A 20,845-nucleotide genomic window follows, 5' to 3' on the forward strand; every position below is an offset into this window, starting at 1 on the left:
CAGAGGCATCACACCCCTACCTCATGGCACAAATGTAGCCTCAATTAGAATACATTATCACCCTCCATACATACATCAAAGAACTTATAATCACATGCCAGTGCACAATCTCACCACGTCTTTCAGTCCTACATTCCTTAAAGACAATTATTTTAAGCTTACAGGGTAAGATTCTCCTCTCACTTCCACCAGTTTAAGTCAGATTTAATTCCACTGAAGTAAAGGAGTTACTAAGTGAAAGGCAAATCAGATCCACATCTCTGTATTCGCATCACAGACACCGTTTCACATGCTTATTCATAATACGATCCACGGATAAGTAAATGACCACATCAGAGTTAAGATAGCTGTGGTGTAAGTTACACTGTCTTTGATATGCCCACTGACAAGGACAGTATTTATTTTTTTGTACTGCAGTAGCACCCAGATTCCCCAGAGAAGGAACAGGGCTCTACTGTGTTCTGAACCGAAAGCAGGTTTGTTTGAGAAGGATAATAGTATGTTGGGGTGGTTGAGTATCAAGATGACAGTACATGGTCTTTTAGTGGGTGTGAATTTTGCTTTAACTTAGAATTTCCTTGCTTTAAGTATTCATATTGCTGTAAAGGATATATGCTTAAGTCACCTTAATCTAAGTGGGTTTTTTTAAATGTATGTACCGTATTTTCCGGCGTATAAGACGACTGGGCGTATAAGACGACCCCCAACTTTTCCAGTTAAAATATAGAGTTTGGGATATACTCGCCGTATAAGACTACCCCTCTTCCAACGCACACCAAAAAAAAATTAAAAAAACATCAGATTTGATTTCAATATGGTAATTTTAATTCAAATGCTTATGACATGCAGGTACTTAGCAGGAAAACTGTCACTTATAAACATAAGGCTGTTTGTCATCAAACATGTAAACATAAAACAGTGCAAGTGGATTAAACTTTTCCTAATTCACTCTAAAGCTGAAAGGAAGGATAAGACAATAAACCCATGGGAGCTGCCATACTGTTTGTTTTCTAAGCTGTCAACCAAACTGGAACTGATGATGATAGGAGGAAGATAACAAACAAGAGAGAGAGAGCAAGTGCCGGGCAAGTCCCTGGCGAGTTAGCAACGCCCATCATAACTGCAAGCTACGGTATTTTTACAGGTTTTGCTGGCGTGACAGTTTCCCTTTAAAAGCCTTCAAAATCCTCCTGTTCGTCATCTGATATCATAAGTACATCAATGACATCTTGTGATACATTTGTAAGGCAGTCATCGTATGGATCGAATTCCGTATCAGATGGTGTGGTCTCAGCTTCGGCTTCCTCTTCATCTTGCCACAAGTAGTCGTCCTCCATACCATCTAATGAATTTGATATGCCACACTTCTTGAAAGACTTGATTACTGTTTCTGCATCAATATCATTCCAGGCTTTTATGACAAACTTGCACAAAACATCCAACTGTGGAGCACGCATGTTTCCTCCTTTGTGAATGACTTTTCGCCGCTAACCATCCATTCATTCCACTGTTCTTGAATGCGATCTTTAAATGGCTTGTTTAGGCACACATCCAGTGGCTGTACCAACGATGTCAATCCTGCAGGAATAACTGCCGCATCTGTGTTTAGTCTTGCAAGCATTTGCTTGGTGCTGAGAGTTAAATGAGCCCTGAACATATCCCACACCAGTAGACTACATTTTTGAATAAGTCCACCTGGTCGCCTGCTCCATACATTATCAAGCCATAGCTTTACCCCTTCTTCATCCATCCAGCCTTTTTCATTCACATGTACAAAACAACCAACAGGGAACTTGAATTTCGGCATTGTTTTTCTTTTAAAAATAATCATTGGTCTCAGTTTGGCGCCATCAGCTGTGCATCCTAGTACCACTGTAAAACTGGACTTCTCATGTCCTGTTGTTTTAATTAAAATTGTTTTTTCACCTTTTTGATGGACAGTTTTATTTCCAACCATATCAAAATTCATTGGAGTTTCATCCATATTTCCAATACTACTTAACGCATAGTCATGTTTAGTGCGCTGTTGTATTACGTATCGATGGAAACTATTTACTTTGCTATCAAGATCTGCAGGTAATTTTGGGGCAATTTTCATCTTTTGCCTCAGTACCATATTATGCCTTCCCATGAATCTAGTACACCAGGATACAGTGGCCTTAAATCTGTTGCTGTGATCTGGGTTAGATTTGGCCCACTGAAGTGCAAACAAATGTATTTTATTTCGTGTCACTACATAACCGTTTTGGCGATGCTCATTCACCATGTCTGCTACATGTTTTTCGAGTTCTGGCCAATGTGGAGTGCCTCTTCTTAATGCACACTTCCCCCTTGGCATACTCTTTAATGCTTTTTCATTTGCTTTCCAGTCCCGAACCATCTTTTCTGTTACTCCATATTGTCTTGCAGCAGCGCAGTTATTATGTTCCATGGCAAAGTTTACAACTTTAAGTTTGAAACTGGCTTCATATTTCTTTCTTCTTGCTGGTGGAGCCATGATGGGGTTTTGACTGTTGGACATTTGTATACTGTACTGTATGTACTGGTGCTATACTGTATGAACAGGTACAGATACTGGTGCTGTACTGTATGTGGTACCCAGTATACAACAACCAGCCAATCACGGCAAGCGATGTACCTTACCGGCGATTGGCTGGTTGTTGTATACAAAGCCTGCTTGGATTGGTCAGCTCTCCCTGCCTGCCCAGCCCTCCCTGTCTCCAAGACTATCAGAGCGGTAGCGCAAACACGCCTCTTTCACCCATCTGGCCCGCCCTTGTATCCTATTACCTCCTTCTCTGCCTCTCAGATCTCGCACATGCGCGCCTGCGCCGCTTCACTGCAGTCCTCAGGAGCGAGATCTGAGAGGCAGAGAAGGAGGTACGGTAATAGGATACAAGGGCGGGCCAGACGGGTGAAAGAGGCGTGTTTTTCTGGGCACAGCGCCGCTCTATCTCTTTTTTCCATACCCCGGGTGTCCCGGACGCCTGCAGCTTGCTCCGCCCTTCACTTACACCTTCCCGGTGAGGCGCCCCCTCACCTCGTCATCGGGCGGGGATGCGGCCACGGCCGTTTTTGAGCTCCCCCCACCATTTGCGGCGACCGCAGATTCTCCAGTCCGGCTCGGAAGTTTCAGCACCCGCCCTATAAGACGACACTCGGCGTATAAGACGACCCCCGACTTTTGAGAAGATTTTCCTGGGTTAAAAAGTAGTCTTATACGCCAGAAAATACAGTAAATATGGGAGCTGCAGAATCAGGGCTGGAGTCTTGTAAAGGAGACTAGCATGAAGGACTGGCCAGAGAATGGCATTACACAGCTGATCAAACAGTCATTCCTCTTTCATTTAAAACTTTGCAATAAGTTTCCTCCATCTAATGCTCAGATATCTTCAAATGAAGCTGCTGGAGCCTGGTATTCCAGAAAGCTTTGAGTGCTGGATAGAGCCTCAGTTAAAGCTATCTCCACTAGGACTGAAGAGATTTAGATAGGGCAAATATAATCATTTTATCAGCTCCCAGTTCCCTAAACCTGCTCCACTCTTAAGATCCCTCTGGTGTAAGGACTAGGGAGACATCTTGGAACAATTTACCAAGCATTGTGAAAGATTCTTCTTCACTGGCAATTTTAAAGTCAAGATTGGATTTTTTTTTTTAAAAGGATATGCTCTAGGAATTATTTTGGGAAAGTTATACTGGTCCTGGGAATGAGAGGACCTGACAAATGTAACCCTAAGGTAACAGGTGAAAGGAAAGGGACTATGTGGGAAAAGGCCCAGGGATAGAAGCAGTGAATTGGAGACAGCAGTACAGGGCAGCTGTGTATAGCGTCCCTGGATTGGGATCTGGATTAGTGGGCGGGCTAGGTTCCCCCACCAGCCAATACCGGAGAGGCCTAAACCCTGGAAAGTTTAAAAAGCCTAAGAAAAGAGGCTAGATTTAAAATACCCAGAGAAGGTCTAAAGACTCTGGTGAGGGTAGTCCAACAATTCTGTCTGGACTTCTACTAAAAGCCTGAGAATGGGGCTAGACTCACAGGGCCCAGAGACAGAGCTGAAGACCCTAGTGAGTTTGGTTAATCTCTTTGCTACCCCCTGGAAGGTGTTCATTCAGTTTTGATTGTACGACTTAGCTGGACACCCGAGCCACTGAAGACCTACCTAACGAGGTTGGCAACCCACAGAGGGCACCAGGAGCAGGGGGGAAAAGATTGCAGCACCACACCCAGCCAATAGGAGGCACTCAAGAGCTAAGTGTCCCTTGTCACAGGGAGGAACTTAGGATAAAGGCAAAAGGAGATCTCCTTGTGAAAAATGGTTCAATGAGTGCTCCCATCTTGCTCACCATTCTGGCCAAAGTAACAGCAACTAAAAATGTGGGATAAGATTCAATGGTAATATGGTAAATAATGACAGCACAAAACTGAAGTCCTATTGAGATGTGGGCTTGACCACAGGCAGAAAGGCCATGACTAGGCCCTGAAGAAATCTAACTTGTGTTGGGCAAATAAAAACAGAAGCCCCATGTACTGGAGGAAGGAAGGCACTGACTGCTGTGAGATGGGCCCACAATGAGCTAATTGAGAGATCCAACTTCTTCAATGATAGGAAATAATCTAAAATGACTGGGATATCTGCAGAGTCTGAGAAAAAGTGATTGTGCTGTGCCCATGTAGAGAAAAGTCTCCATTTAGCTAGGTAACAGTTCCTAGTTGAAACTTTTCTACTCTGAGTAAAAATGGCTTCCAAACATAACCATAAATCTGACACACATCCAAACACCAGGCTGAGAGGTAAAGTGGGTCTGGATTAGGGTGTCTGATTTTGCCATCTTTCTGACTTACAAGATCCAGGAAGGGGCAGATCCCGATAAAAGGACAGGTTGATATTCTCACAAGTTCCAGGAAACAAAATGTCTGCGCCAGTTGGGTGCCATGAAAAGGATTCTGGCCCTGTCGTAACAGATCTTTCTCAAGACCTGTGGTAGCAGGGGGATGGGCAGAAAGGCATATCTGTGTTGGTCTGTCCATGATAACAGGAGAGCATCACCCTGGGAGTCATGGGCCATAGCTGCTCGGGAGCAGTACTGGGGTAGTTTCCTGTTTGTTTGGGACATGGCATGAGCCCATTGGGGTGTTCCCCACCGAGTGACTATTTCACTCAGGACACAGCTGTGTATTTTCCCACTCATGCAGAGAAGTGCCTGCTTAGGTTGTTCACTAGCGAATTCTGAATACCTGGTAAGTAAGTGGCTTGGACAACTGTATGGTTTCTGATGGCCCAATTCCAAAGCCTGGCTGCTTCCAGGCAGAAGGGAAGGGATCTTGCTCCATCTTGCTTGTTTATATAAAAGACCGTGGTGATGATGTCCCACATTATTTGGCTCTGGAGTCAATGTATGAGTGGGGAAAAGGCCCTTCATGCCAGAAGGCTCTCAGTTCCAGCAGGTTGATGTATAGTCTGGCCTCCTGTGAGATCCAACTGCCCTGAGCATTGTGGCCATACAGGTGAGCGCCCCATCCCAGAAGAGACGCATCTGTACTATGATGGCACTGGCGGCGGGAGTGTTGAATGGGACTCCCACTCAAACTCATTCCGGGTTCGACTACCAGGTGAAGAGAGAGGCAATAAGCCTGGCAGGAACAATCACAGTAATGTTCAGATGGTCATTGTCTGGTGAGTAGACGGACCAGAGCCAGCCTATAAGGCAGTGTAAATTAAATATGGCAAATAGTGCCACATAAGTACACAAGATCATGTGGCCTAGCAGAGAAAGGCATACTTTGATTATAGTCTTTGGTCTGTGAGTAACCTGTGTTATCAAATACCTCATTGACTGCAATCCTTCTGTGACAATCTTGCTGAAGTTGAGTCCAGTGTCACTCCATTAAAGTTTATCCGCTAAGTGGTGGTCAAAATGGACTTTTTTTTTTTTTGTTCACACAGACACCCAGCACTGCTAGAAGAGGAAGCAGGGACAAAGTCGTCAACCTGACCTCTTGGTTGGACCAACCTGTGAGGAGCCAGTCGTCCAAGTCTGGGAAGACTGTGTAGCTGTCACATCTCATTTGGGCTGCCACCACAGAGAAAACCTTTGTGAATACCCTGTGTGCTGTTGCTCATCCAAAGGGAAGGACGCTGAACTGGTAGTGATTCTGACCTACCAGGAACCAAAGAAACTTTCTGTGGGATGGATGAATATCTACGTGAAAATAGGCATCCTTCAAGAGCCATGAACCACATTCCCTCTTGTGGGAAGGGGATTATTGATGCTAGCATAACCATCCTTAATTTTGACTTTTGAATAAAGATATTTAGTTGTGAAAGGTCCAGAATGGGGCTCCACCCTCTGTCTTTTTTTCGGACTAAGAAGCAAGGGGAATAGAACCCTCTCCTCCCTGAGCACTCATTCTACTGCCCCTCACTGGAGAAGAGAATCTGCCTCCTGGTAAATAATCTCCTCATGAGAGTGGTTCCTGAAGAGGAACCAGTAAAGGAGATTGTGGGGGAGAAGAGAGAGAAATTCAATGGAGTAACCATGGTGGATGATTTCTAGAATCCACCTGTCTGTCATGATAGTGTCCCTATGGTGGGCACAAAGTGAGAGACAGTCCCCAGAGCAGGGCGGTGGGGAGGAGACCGAAGTGGTTGGCATTAATATAAGGTAGGTGATTCTTGACAGAAAGCATCAAAAGTAGCCCTTAGTGGGTGGGAAGAAGGGAATAGGTAGAGGTTATGGTAGTAGGTCTCTGAACTCTTGTTGCCTGTGCAGAGGCTCAACTGGAAGAATGTGTGTGAGGGAGGGTCCTGGCCTATACACTTGCCTGTGGTGTTTTCTCTTTGAGGCCGGGGTGTAAATTCCCAGGGAGCAAAGGGTCAATCGAGAATCTTTCAACGAGTGTAAAGACTTATCAGTTCTTTCACTGAACAAGTTTGATCCACTGAATGCTAAGTAATTTATGGTATTCTGCACCTCTCAGGGGAACCCCGAAGAACAAAGTCAAGACTTATACCTCGTAAGTATATCCGTGGCAAGTCCTCTAAATGCCGTGTCCACTGCATCCACTGCAGCTTGTAGGGATGTTTTTCCACTAATCTGACTTTTTTAATGAAAGACTGAAATTGGGCTCTGTCCTCAAGGGGAAGTTTGTCCTTATAATTTGCGAGCCTAGAGTAGTTAAAATTGTATTTCGCTAACAGGCTTGATCGTAATACTTCAATAACAAAGTGAAATTACTTAACTGTTTGGACCAGTAACTATTAATTGTGAAATATTTTTGCACCCACTCAAAATCTAATTTTTATACTAAAAAAGACTGATACCATATGCATCATTAAAAAATGAAATGCAAAATGACATCACATTACTGCTTCCAGCCAAACCAAACAAGAATCAATTAATAACACAAAATAATGTTCTTTCATTGCATATTAAATGTTTTGTTATGCAAGTAAATATGGGGGTTTTTTAAACCAAAGCCCAGACTACCAACCATCTCACATTCGGTTTTATATACAAATGTACCCAGTATAATCCTTTCCTGAGGGTACATATTTTGCCCCCCAAAAATTAAGTCTGAAATATTTTCCTTGATGTTTTGATTTTTTCTTACATTTGTTAAGCATATGACTGTGCAAGTGTTTTTGTATTAATCCATGATTTTCTTAATCTCAATATCATAGATGTAATCTGTTTCACTTTTCACCAATTGTCATATCTAGAACCAGATATAAAGTTGTTTCCCTAAAAAGTGAATATGTCTTCAAGAAGTGATCACCTGTCAGAGGAATTTGTCCAACGATTTCCAGTTGTGAATCTTGAATGCGACAGTTTGCACTGAGCTTTTTATTTCATGTTAAAATGTTCTTTCCTCCTCTCCTCTAATTTAGGTTACTGGTTTATGTTTTTCTTGTTATTCCCCTTCCCCCCAAATTAGTCTCTGGAAACCTCTTCTGTCCTAGAAGAGGGGTTTTTGGGTTGTTTCTGGTATTCCATATACTTCTACGCAATCTGTTGCTCTTCTGCTGTTTTTGAAAAGTGCTGTGCACTTTGTTTTTACTGAATAGAAAGTGTATCACACAAGGGTTTTCTTTTTCTCTTTTCTAGATGTTTGTCTTTCTGTTAGTGATTTTTGCTATTCCAGCTCTCAGTTTACAGCGTGGGTTTGTTCACAGAGCATATGAACTATCGAATTACCTCAGTAGCAGGCATCAGGATACAAGCTTCACCATGTCAGCTTTCAGGTAAACGGCCATTAGCCAAACCGAGGAAATACAGTAGTACTTCAACCCATTGCCAGAAGAGAATAAATTTGAATGATGGTCAAAAGAGATGTAAACTCAGATAAGAGAGAACAAGACTAAAATGGGCGGAGGCCTCCAGGGATTAATCTGGGATGAGGGAGAAAACATTGCTAAATTACTGGTACTCAGAATAATTAACAAAAAAAAAAATCTAAGAATGTCTGTCTCAGAGTTAGTGGTGAATGGAAAAGGAGATGATCGCATGAATCACATAGAATCACTTGTCGACACACATTACAACCTCTCTGAAAGACCCAATCGTGGTGAAGGAAGAGGTGGCATCCCCTAATTCCCGACCCCCTAATTCAGGAGAGAGCGCTGCATCCCTGTAGAACTTGTTTTCCTCCATTTAATCTACTGCACAACCCTGGTTCTCTTTTGCAGGCAAAGCCTACAGACTCTAAGACTCCCCTCAATCAGGCAAAGGGTTCATCTATGGAGCTACATGAGGCATATTTCCTCCCAAGCAAGTAAGAGAACATATGATTGACTCATTGTCTCAAGTAACAAATATGGAGACTTACCTAGGGTTCCATGTTTTGATGATATTTCAGAAAACGGAATTTAATAAATTATGCTACATTTGATGCTTAAATGTCCCGCTTCATGTTATTGGTTTCAGAAGTAGTTCTTCTGAAAATGACGAAACTATTAAGGACTTGCTGAGTTCACATAGTATCTGGTGGACAACACCAATGCTAATTATGGGTCTTGGTGCTCTTCTTTCTTCCTTGACTAAAGTAACTCTTCTATCCACTCTGGCTCAGCTTTACCAGAAACAGAAAAGCAACCAAGAGAACATACAAATCCTCCCGTCTCCTTAAAAAAACCCTTTATGTCTAGGATTCATAATAGGAGAAAGTAATGTTTAGCCCTGCAACTAACTCTCTAAGCCATGGATCAGTTTTCCTGCCAAAGACTCATCAACTTCTCGCAACAGCAACTGTATGTTTATAACAGCAACAAAAAAAAATTAATTAAAAAAAATAATAAAAATACAAAAAGAGTATTAAAACAAGCAAATGCATTCCTATTCACAGAATGCAGTCGGAAGTGGGAGACAATTAGAGAAGGAAGATCAAGGCAAAAGGCATTTCCTGAGAATTAATGAGTGAGTGGAAATGTTTGATAGCCAAGGGCAAAATGGGTTCTTTAATCAGAACAATTCATTAATTCCCCAGACGAATAATATGCTGAAGTTCTTCTAGTTTTTTCTTTTTGCCCATTTGTTATTGCTCTGAACACTTATAATGAAGTTTCCTTTCACTACAGCATCATTGTTCCTTCAGAGCAAGACTGACTAAGTTTGAATGGTGCTACTGTAGTGAAGGCCATCTGTAAAATGTATGGAATTAACATCTGGTAAAACAGGCAGTTATAATCTTTTATGAGGTTTAGAACACACTTTTAATCTTATATTTTAGTCTAGAGAACTCTCCATATTTTAGAAACAAAAGTTTTCAATCCATAAGGTCCTTTCCTCTAATATCAGTGGAAGTTAAGGATCTCAGCAACTCTTAGGATCAGGCCATTGTAGCAGTGGATTCAGAGATGCAGAGTTAAGTACTGAGAGCAGTCAGTGGAGTAGGAAACTTTCACCGACCTCTCAGGGGAGTAGTATATACCTGATTGCATGTGTTTGCATGTTCCAATTTAAAATTGGCACTTACCTGTGACTGGGGCATCTATGTCCAGCAAGTTTTTTTCCTGACGGAGAATTGAAGCACCCTCTGTTACTATTCTCAAAGCAACAGACTCTTCCAGCCTCCCCTCCTTCATAAGATGTGCCTTTAAGATATCCACACGGGGTTTTCCATCATTATCAAACACTTCCTTAGCTGTAAGCCGGTGGCTTGGAGGAAATGGGACAGCTGGAAATCACAAACAAAAAATATCTGGTCACTTTACTGGGAAAAGCCACTAGTTGCAAAAAAAGATAATCTTTCAAAGCTCTGCTGACCATCAGGTCTGTCTGAAAACATTTTTGAGCATATACGTGTTAAGTAATAGCAATCTTCTATTCTTTCTTTATAGCTTGTGGCTATACCATAGACAGCAAATTAACATCAGCTGTTCAACATGCACATGTGCCCAAAATCTATTATTCAAACATTTTTTTAAAAAAATCTTGGACCTAGTTTTTATATCCCTTACACATGATTAAAAGTGAGTCACTGCTTACAGAAAATGTTAAAAACAGGGGTTATTGTGGGAGAAGGGAATGGAACTAAATATTGCTTTAGTAGTATTGCAGAACCATGGCATAATGCTCCTTTCCGAGGAAAGATCTTAATATACATTACACTACATCTCAGGTATTTACTGCCCATGTGTCTACAGACATAGATCTATCTAGATTAAACCACAATACTTTGCAGACAGACCCTTCTCTTTAATTACTGGCAGCATGCCTTTCAAAAATCTCTTCCTTTTTTGTATTAATAGCTTTGCTCTATTAGAAATCATTATTTACATACAATATCCCACAAGCATGGTCTGTCTCAGTCAAACATTAGTGAAAGAGCTCTAAGACTGTTCTCTTGGCATGTGGAAAAGTGGAGGCTATTTCAGTATAAAACAAAATGGGTTGTCCCAGCAATGGTCTAATGGGTTGCAATCTGTGTATTGTCATTATTTGAAGTTCCAGGTTTCAAGCAAACTTCAAGTGCTCTTGCTCTCACTCTCCTTAAGGCAGCAGTAGTTGGAAGCTCAGGTGACGCTCTCAACTTCCAGGATTAGGTTGCAGTATTATCCCCGCTTAGCCCCCTTTTCCTAGCAGCTAAATTGGAGTGGTATTAGAGGCTTCCTGCCTCACCAGCTGCAGGGTAATTATATTGATTCCGGCTACTGCCCAGGGTGGGTCAGATTGTATGGATGCTCAGCGTGAACATGTATGGAAGCTGTAGGAATGATTCAGGACAGCTACATCTACAATACTGTATTATTGAGACATTGCCTCCCTGATACACCAGTGAACCCCAGTATGATGGTTATCTGGAAACATTAAAGCAAGTCTTCCATACTTTAAGATTTCTTAAATTTATCAATCAATGTACTTTTAAAAAGACATCTACTTTGTAGGTTAAAAGGTTTGATACATTAAAAGTCACACACTTCATTTACAACAAAAAACAAAACAGAACACTGAGAATTCCTAACTCATGTTACTAGGTGATGAAAACTGAATTCATTTTATAATTTTAATTCCTTTCCACCTTTTATTCCACTTAGTTACTGCACCAAATCCAGCCTGGACATTAAAAAAAAAAATAGCCCAGTCCATTTTACTTGTTTACACCAAGTTTTACTTTCTGGTTCATATCATGCATTAGCATAAAGCTGAAATTTCTGGGTTGCAAACACCGCAGGAAATTTTTAAATCTAGACAAAAATCTCTTTTCATTCAAATAATTCTATTAATATTGGGAGAATATAAGAACATAAAAACAGTCATTCTGTGTCTGACCAAAGGTCCATCTAGCCCAGTATCCTATCTTCCGACAGTGGTCAATGCCAGGTGCACCAGAGAGAATGAATAGAACAGGCAATCAAGAGATCCATTCCCCATTAAACAAGCACAAAATCAGTAGAGACACTGTCTTCAGACTTTAAAGAGACAAATAGTCTAGTGCCAAAATTTAAGTTTTGCTTTTAAAATTAGGCTTGGAAAGCCAGTCAATTGACCAGTCAAGTAACGCCAATTATTTGACCACAGTCAAATATTCCAGCAAGAATGCCCTGCTGTAGGCCGTGGCCTACCTTTTTGATTGCACCATGGTGCCATCTGTTACCAAGCCACATAAATGTCTTAATCACTCACTTTGCTACATACTAATGCCAAGGGTTGGGAAAAAGGTGAATTAACTGAAGGTTGAGCATCTTGATTGACTGGAATATTTGAACAAACAACGGATGTAGGTATGTATAACTTCATTTGTATACCAGAGTATCAATATACATGGAAGTTTACAAAGCACATTAAATAAGTTAAATGATGCCCTCCTTCCCCTGAGACCTTACAATCTAAACTGTCTACACAGAGAAATTAATTCTGAAGGCCATGAGGGATGGAGAGGAAGGCTCCCAGTCATTCAACATTCTTCCCACAAGAGAAGAGATGCATGCAAGGGCGCTGGAACAATGCGTATAGTGAGGGTGCTGAGAGTCATTGAACCAAACTGTAAACCCTGGATATAATGGAAACCAGTTCAAACTGAGGGATGCTGCAGCATCCCCAGCTCCCCTAGTTCCAGCACCTCTGGATGCACAGCCATTGCACTGCTTGAAGAGTTGGCTTGTTGCCTACCTAGCATTGGTGGACTTTAAATACAGACTTTAATCTTTCATAATTCCTAGGTGTTTGTTTTATTTCTATTCTATTTCCTTTTTCTTTTCTTTTCTTTTCCTTTTCTTTTCTTCTTTTCTTTTCTTTTCAGTCTTGAATAACAGTCACATTTAAATGGTAACATTGCTAAAATATTCTTTCATTTTAAAGAATTTCATCGTGTTTTGTATTTTTCTGAATTAAAATAACTCAGTTAAGTGACCTGGTTTTTGTAATTAGATGCAAGTATTTATGGCGAAGACTACTGGCGACCATAAAGTCTTAGTCTTTTTTGTTACTGTTCCAATAAAGTAGTGTGCTTTTGAAATATTTGACCACTTTTGACATTATCTTGACAATATTTGACCCATCATTTTTGTACCATTCAAATGTCCAACCCTATTTACAATATATATATTTTTGAAAGCAAAACCAAAATAAATTTTGGTCCTAAATTACTGTGTCTTTAAATGTCTGAAAAAAAGTGTCCCTACCAATTGTGACCAGGTCTGTGTGCATATATGTATTTACTTGCATTTCTAAAGAAGTTTAAAATCAACTGCTTCACTACTCTCATCTCCTGTGCTGCCCCTCATACCGGGTACATTATCTATACAAAGCAACAGAGGGTCCTGTGGCACCTTTAAGACTAACAGATGTATTGGAGCATAAGCTTTCGTAAGTGAATGCCCACTTCGTCAGACATATACAAGGCATTTCAAAGTACCACCCCCACATTCCACTGTGGCAGCACAGACTGGAAAACAAGTTAATAATTTGTTTAGTTCTCTGTTTGACTACTAGCATCCCTAATGTCCTTAGCACAGCTCTGGGAATATGGTTGTTAATTAACTGCTGCTGCAATGCCATAAGAGGGAACACACAATTGTTCTTGGCTCAGTAGTACAAACACATAAAATATGAGCTATTATTTTTCCCCTTTCATTTTGTAATGTTTTAACAGAGGGATTCTAGTCATCATATTAATGGGAGGTGGGTGGAATCCAGCAACACTTCCCATATAAGGTTTTAAAATATTACATATAAAAAAGAGGGTACAAATAGGTAATATTTTGGGATCAAGTTACTTGCCAATGTCCTTTAAAGTGAAATTTTGGGACTGCCTGGAGGATCAGAGGGCTTTATGGTACAGAACATTACTGCTTAAGCCTCAAGTTCAAATCCTGAGAAAAGGAATTAGGGTGATACTAGTAGGAGATCACCAATCGACATTTGTCTCCAAAACCACCTGCAATCTATCATGATTATTTCTCTCTCCTCAGAATAAGTTTAGGAATAACAGCAAGGGAATTGCAGGTTGCCAATGCTTTTAGTGCTAAATTCACACATACAAGTCACTATTTGGAGCTGAACCTACAAATCCATCTAATGTCACTATTAACATTTAGATGAGTTTTTATTAAATATGGTTTAGTTTAAGTTAACTTTCAACTTTACTTTCAAGGATGACAAAACAAGGAGGAGAAATTATGATGATACCACAACTGAGTACAATAAGTGTGTTCATATGACAAATTCAATTTATCAGCTTCTGTTGCCATTCGAAGAGCCATTGGCTGTAAAATTGAATAATTTGGAATACACCGCCCGTCTGCATAAGTTTTGTATGCCCTTTACCCATCATTCCTCAGACAATAGGAAACAAGAAAGCTGTGCACACATATTACATATGCACCACATCCATAAACCATTTTCTTCCCTTGCTCCTCTAGTCTTCACTAAGAAAATAGAAGCTGTGGTATCATACTCTTCTCAGCTGGGCAAAGGTCATAATAAAAAAAAAAAAATTAAAGAGGTCAATGACCCAAATAAGCAAACAAAAGTAAAATTTACATTTCTGTCCTTTAATATCAATATGACACCATGAAAATGAAATAATACAATTTAGTTTTAAGAATTAGCAAAGGGCTATGGTTGCTGCTAAATTCTACCCAACATTCAATTCAGCATTTTTGACCAAATTTTATTTTTCTAAATTTCTTAAATGAGGCTCCCGATTTAAAATTTAACTCTCCAAACCAGGAGTATTCCTATAATGCAAGCTGGCTTGCATTTTGGAGCAGGCCTGGAAAACAAAATTTTTGATGCCTTAACCCACAAAGTCATAACCAATGCTCATCCATCACCATCACAACAGTGTGCACAGGATTATTTTAAGTATTCTGGAGAGCATTAAAGAGATGATGATTTGGAATACATGCCAAAAAGAATACACACTTAAAAGTTCATCCCTTTCATATTGAGAGAAGTCATTTGGTCCCTGCATTCCCCCTCCCACTGCACCTCCAGAATCCTCCTACAGAAGTGGAGCCCAGGTAGTTCCTCTTTTCCACTAGGAATAGTAGCCAATTGAAAAACATTTTTCATTAAAATTTTCAGAGATTTCCCCAACCCCTGAATTTTCCTCCAGATCTATTTCTAATCCTAGTAACTGGTTTATATCTAGTGTCACAAGAAGGGTTAGATCATTTTAAAAAGTAAAGCATATTCTTCTTTACATTTCTACTGTAGTTAAGCTTCCCTCAGAAATTTAACTACAGTAGAAATGTAAAGAAGGCCAGAGGCTATGTGCTTTGTGAGACCTGTGAAGATATACACATTAGTTGTCCAGTACTTAAAAGCAATTCAACCCCAGTTTTATGAGCTATTAACTATTCATTATATTCAAGGAATAGAATAATCATGGGATGGCTTTAGGGGGAGAACCCAGCTTAAACAGCATATTTATTAGGCATGTTTATGTATAGTGGTGTACCCAACAAGGTACCCAATCTTACAAAGGAGTCTTGCATTATAAACACAGAGAACAAAAAAACCTAAATATGTTTTTACCCCTTGGTTTATAGAAGACACAATGCACAGTTTCTGTGGCTCAGCACTGTAAGTGCTCTGAAAGCAGATTTTTAATAAACAGACACTAATTAGAAAAGCTGTTGTTCCAGCTGCAGGTGATTAATGATTAATTAGTGAAAACATGAGTGACTGAATACACTTAGCACAAACAGCACCTTCCATTATCAGAATCTGAATATTGTGTGTATGCACACATATATTTGCATACACGTACAGGCATAAAAAATAGTTTCATATTGAACTCTGTTAACGCACGTAGTTATTGAAATCACCAACAGAGGGCAGGAGCAATCACTACAGCATATATAACAGAGCCATATAAATGTCAGCTTAATCACTTATTAAAGTAACTCTTCTAGGTGAAAACGTTTAAGCTATATTTTAGTTTCCCTGCACCTGGCTGCAAATGTGTGGCTATTTCATTTTCACTTGCAGCAATAACTGAAAAACACAAATTTAAAAAGATTATCTTTGTTTAAAAAAAAAAGCAATTAAGAGCCTAGTCTGGTATAAACAGTGAGGAAAAAATTACTTATAAAAATGTATTTAAATGGGGGACTTGCAATTGTGGTTTCACTTTTTTATGGAACCTTCCCTCCTACTGGTGAGAAAATATCATCCCTTTGGCAACTATAGCACTTGGTAAAGTAATATCACCAAAGTATTTCCTGCGTCCTAGCCAATTTTGAGATTTGCCAAGTGGAAACAAAGAGAACCAGCACCATGTGACCAGCCAGCATTCTGCAGCCCAAGAGTGGTCCAAAGATAACACCTGGAGCAAACTAATGTAGATAAATTAGGTGCAGTAGACAATGCAGGAAAGATAGCAATGTGAGTCTAAACTGACATTGAGAATTCAGGACAGAATGGTGTGACCAATGGACCTCAGTATATATCATTATGTATAATGGAGCCTACAGGATATATTTTCAGCCCAGGGTTTTAGTGGCACAAATCCCAGTAATATGAGTGAACACTGCACAGCAAAAGCACACAATATTAATTTTCTACTTCTAAATAAAATATGTCCAAGACTTCGTTTCCTGTATACTGCAGTCCTCACCATCATCTAACATGTTCTTAGCATTCTGCCTTAGTCACTGCTTTTGTGGGTATTCAGAAGATCCAGCATAAGAAATAATTTTCACATCTTAATAATAAAAGGGTTGGCATACATGCCACATAAACAACAGACAACGAGATAAAGATCTCAACACATCCTCTTGAGAACTGAAAAGGCACACACCAGGGGACTGTCTTGTGTTTAATAGCCTAGGGTCCCCTGCCCTGTGCTCTCAGCTCTCCTGAGGACATTCCAAATGGCGAAGGAAGACATCAAGCCCTCTATCTCACTGCTCCTGTAAAATTTATTTTACTGAAAACCTGGTCACTCTAAAGGCCAGGCATGCTGCCATTGGCATTTCCAAGCCAGGAAATGAACACAAGTGTCTTGAGAAGCCCAGCACCTCAATTGCAAGACCACTCTTCCTAATTTTTACTGCGTAACTCCTGTAATGTGAATACAGTATAGTTGTAACACTGCCAAATCAAATAATCAGTTACGTTTTCTGTAACTAGTTCCCAAGAGGTTCGTACATTTTAAAAGAATGATGCACAAATTTTTAATCACAATCCCGCTGTAATTATTCTTCCTTTCACCCACTCATGCGGTATGCTCCTGTGGCTTAATGGTAAAGATCTATTAAATAATCAATTCGTAAAACAAGTGTTACAAATAAAAAGTAGGTAAAGAAATAGTGACTGTAAATAAAGAAACACTGATCAAATGGTTTTCATAATTTTAGATTTTAATAACCATGCCAGCGGTTTTCACTTCAATAGCAAATTCTTAAAAGCTATTAGATACTGACCATTATTTTAGGTGGGGAGCAAATCCACACACGAGATCTTCTCCAAACTGTAGCGAGGTACAAATCCTGAAATCCTTTCCCAGACTGAGCCCTTAATTTATGCTTACACACATGTACACAAAAGGTACGCGCACACACCATGGTCACTCTCAGAATCATAATTTATGATCAGATTACCATTTATCCATGAACTTTACGGAGGAAGGGTTGTTCCATTTGTTTGTTTTGCTTTTCAGATATTTACATTATACATAGAAGATATTATAGCTAAAATGAATCCCTTTTTTCCAATAGAAGCAAAGGAGAAGGGTGGAGAAGGAAAGATGTTTTTCTTCTCAACAGGAGAGGAAGCTTTTATTTCTCTTGACTCAGGAGGTAGCACTTAAGCTCAGCTCAAGAAGTCTGTATCACACCTCTGCTTTACAATTTTCTTAAAGACAAACTCTGAACAGCAGCACTTCAGTTTTACCGCAGTTCTTTCCTGAATGCACCACTGGTGAGAACATCTCCAAAAAAAGCCTAAAAGGAAGCCAGTTAGTACTTTCATACCAGATTAAGGGGGGGGGGGGGGGGGAAAGAGAGAGAGACAGACAGACACACACACACACACCATGCTATGGCAACCAAAACTCTGTTTTTAAGTTCTATTTATTCTTAAGATTTACACTTTCAAACAACACAATGTTTTTTCCTCTAGATTGAAAGCTCTTTGAAGCAAGAACCAAGGCCTACATTTTCAAAAGCAAGTAGCAGTTTTGGATGCCCAAATAGAGACATCTTGCAAGGGTCTGATTTTCAGAGGGTCGATGCTTGCCACTGCTGAAAATTAGACTTCTGAAAATGTCTCAGGTTGACCACCCAAATAGAGGCATCCAAAGTTATGATCACTTCTGAAAATTTCAGCCCATGTCATTTTATATGTTGGTTCAATACCCAGCATATTTTGGACATTACTGTCATTCTACTACTAATAATAATTTCTATGCAAAACACAGAATGGTTAATCTACACTTCTTTTAGAGAGTAGGTGATCATGGCTACAAGCCAACTCATGGAAAGGTAGTCAAAAATCAACCCTTTAAGTCACATAAAATATCCTCATTAAACATAAAGATGGTAAGTAAAACCAGAATTATGTATCTTTAAGCTTTTCACCTGGATGAGTATCATAACATTGCCAAGGAGAGAGATACGAGCATAGTAAGAATATTGCGAAGTTATAATAATTGTGGACTTGTTTTGTCTACTAGTTTACAATGGCATACAGTAAGCAGAAAATGAGTCATTACCATCAATGGTTGCTAAGAGGCAGTACAGTAAAACTTCACATACAGCAGAGAAACTGCCTAAAACATGCTCTGTGGGAATAGCACTGCTATAAAACAGAGCTGGCATAAAGTGGACAGTTCAAAATATAAATAGTGCTAAGAAAACATGAAATTTGTTATATGTGACAAACACCATTTTCCAGAGTTTCTTGCAGGCATCACAGTCAATATTTCAGTGTCCAAAATTATCCCGTGCGGTAATTCTTAATGCGACACAGTTTGATAAATATACACATACACTAACTTGCGTACATATAGGTACATTTACTCAAAGAAAAATGAAACTAAAGTGACTTTTAAATGGTTAAATCTGCCATGTCTATATGGATAATTTACTCCGTGACGCAGCAAAAAGGCAACATCGTTACAACCATAAAGTAAGATATGGATCAATATTCTATACAGCTGAAAATTCATAACCAAGAATATTAAAAGACTGTCGTCCCCCTGCCCTCCTGCTCTCATTCCTCATCACTCTCTCCCTTCCATTGCCATCTCTAGGTAAATCCTCTGAGTCTGAGGTCTCCTAAAGCCATAGGTTGCCTGGAAGGAGAAAGCCACTTTAAGATGTATTATCTGTGATTTGCCTATTTACCAGAGAAAAATCTATTTATCCTAACAGGTAAAGCTCGAAGATATTGAAAAGACAGACTAGATTTTTGGTACGATAGTAACTGAAAAGCAAAATAGAGTACGAATATGAATGAATCCCCTGTTTAAAAAAAAAACTAAGGTTTTTTTTGTAATCTGATCAAAACTGTTCAGGTGGCAGCTGAAGACTGAAGTAAAACTAATCTCAGTATTGAGATGGGATGCGTATTTTGGCAAGAAGAGTTAGTCACATTCTATGTTAGTTACTTTTAATATTCTATTTCCGTGAGTACACAAAATTCTTTATAGTTTAGAACTATAACTGGCTCCAATGGTAAAATAAAAATAAATTAAATAAATTTAAATTAATGGAGATATCCTATCTCCTAAAACTGGAAGGGACCTTGAAAGATCATCGAGTCCAGCCCCCTCCCTTCACTAGCAGGACCAAGTACTGATTTTGCCCCAGATCCCTAAATGGCCCCCTCAAGGATTGAACTCTCAACCCTGAGTTTAGCAGGCCAATGCACAAACCACTGAGCTATCACTCCTGCCTTTTTAAGTACAGGGACTTGGTTATACATTTTGGAATGAAATCTATAAGTGTGGCCACTGTAGGATACAATAAAATTTAACTAATGCCATTTGGTATTGATTATGCACCCAAGGTATTTTTGAGTCATTTCACAAAAGGATTTTGAGAGACTGAAACATGAAATTATAGAAGACAATGTTTTCATTTGGTCCAGGCACTGTAAGGAACTGAATGAAAGACCTTGGCAAGTTTTGCAGACAGCAAGAGAACAAAGACAGACATCTTAAATGGAACTTTTATATTCAGTATACATAACTTCTGTTTGACCAATTTTGACTTGAGCAAAGATGGGTTGATTGCTGATGCATATGAAATAAGAGTTTTAAAAGCCCAAATACTCACAATGTAAAATGGATTTAAAGGGAGAATAAATTATTTTACAGGGATAACAACTGTCTAGGAAAATTAATTCCACAAATCTATCCATGGTCAAGATACTCTTTAGGGCATCTGAGCATTTAAAATGCCGACCACTCATCCACCTATTTTTGCATATTAAGGATCAATTAAAATCAGTTCCACTCTCTGCAGATACATCATCTTAAGAACAAGGTGCATTCCCTTATGTAGGAAGGGGAGGCAGTAATGTGTGCATCAGGAACCCTGAATAAGGTATAAAGAAATTGCTCAGATTGAAAAGGAGATGCTAATAATTGGGTCTGATGTCTTAGTACCACCAGTAGAGATAAACCAAAAGAAGAAACAGATTTAATGAGCAGACAAACAAGAGCTCATTTTCCCATGACACCTGTCCGTAGAGCACACAATGAAGCTGCGTTAGCAGCAGCCTGGGATGAGTTTTGTTAGCAGTCATGTCTGAGGAAGCCATCCAGATACATATAGGACTGAAATAAGATATAATTGACTAAAGAAATGAGCTTGAAAAAGCATTCCAAAAATCTGTTGAGTAGTTATGTCATTCCAACATATATGACCAAAGAAGAATTAAAGTAGCTAAA

General features: G+C 39.6%; 1 protein-coding gene across 3 annotated transcripts in view; it reads right to left on the reverse strand.

Annotated features, from left to right (window-relative positions):
• PPP3CA (protein phosphatase 3 catalytic subunit alpha) overlaps positions 1–20,845 on the reverse strand; it is a 306,754-nt gene that overhangs the window by 166,759 nt on the left and 119,150 nt on the right. For all 3 annotated transcript variants that reach the window (XM_034770986.1, XM_034770988.1, XM_034770987.1), the window contains one exon: positions 9,974–10,174. In XM_034770986.1, the coding sequence (XP_034626877.1) occupies positions 9,974–10,174 (201 nt within the window). The remainder of the gene's footprint in view (positions 1–9,973; positions 10,175–20,845) is intronic.

Source organism: Trachemys scripta, chromosome 5, assembly GCF_013100865.1.
Source record: "Trachemys scripta elegans isolate TJP31775 chromosome 5, CAS_Tse_1.0, whole genome shotgun sequence".
Lineage (NCBI taxonomy): Eukaryota > Metazoa > Chordata > Testudines > Emydidae > Trachemys > Trachemys scripta.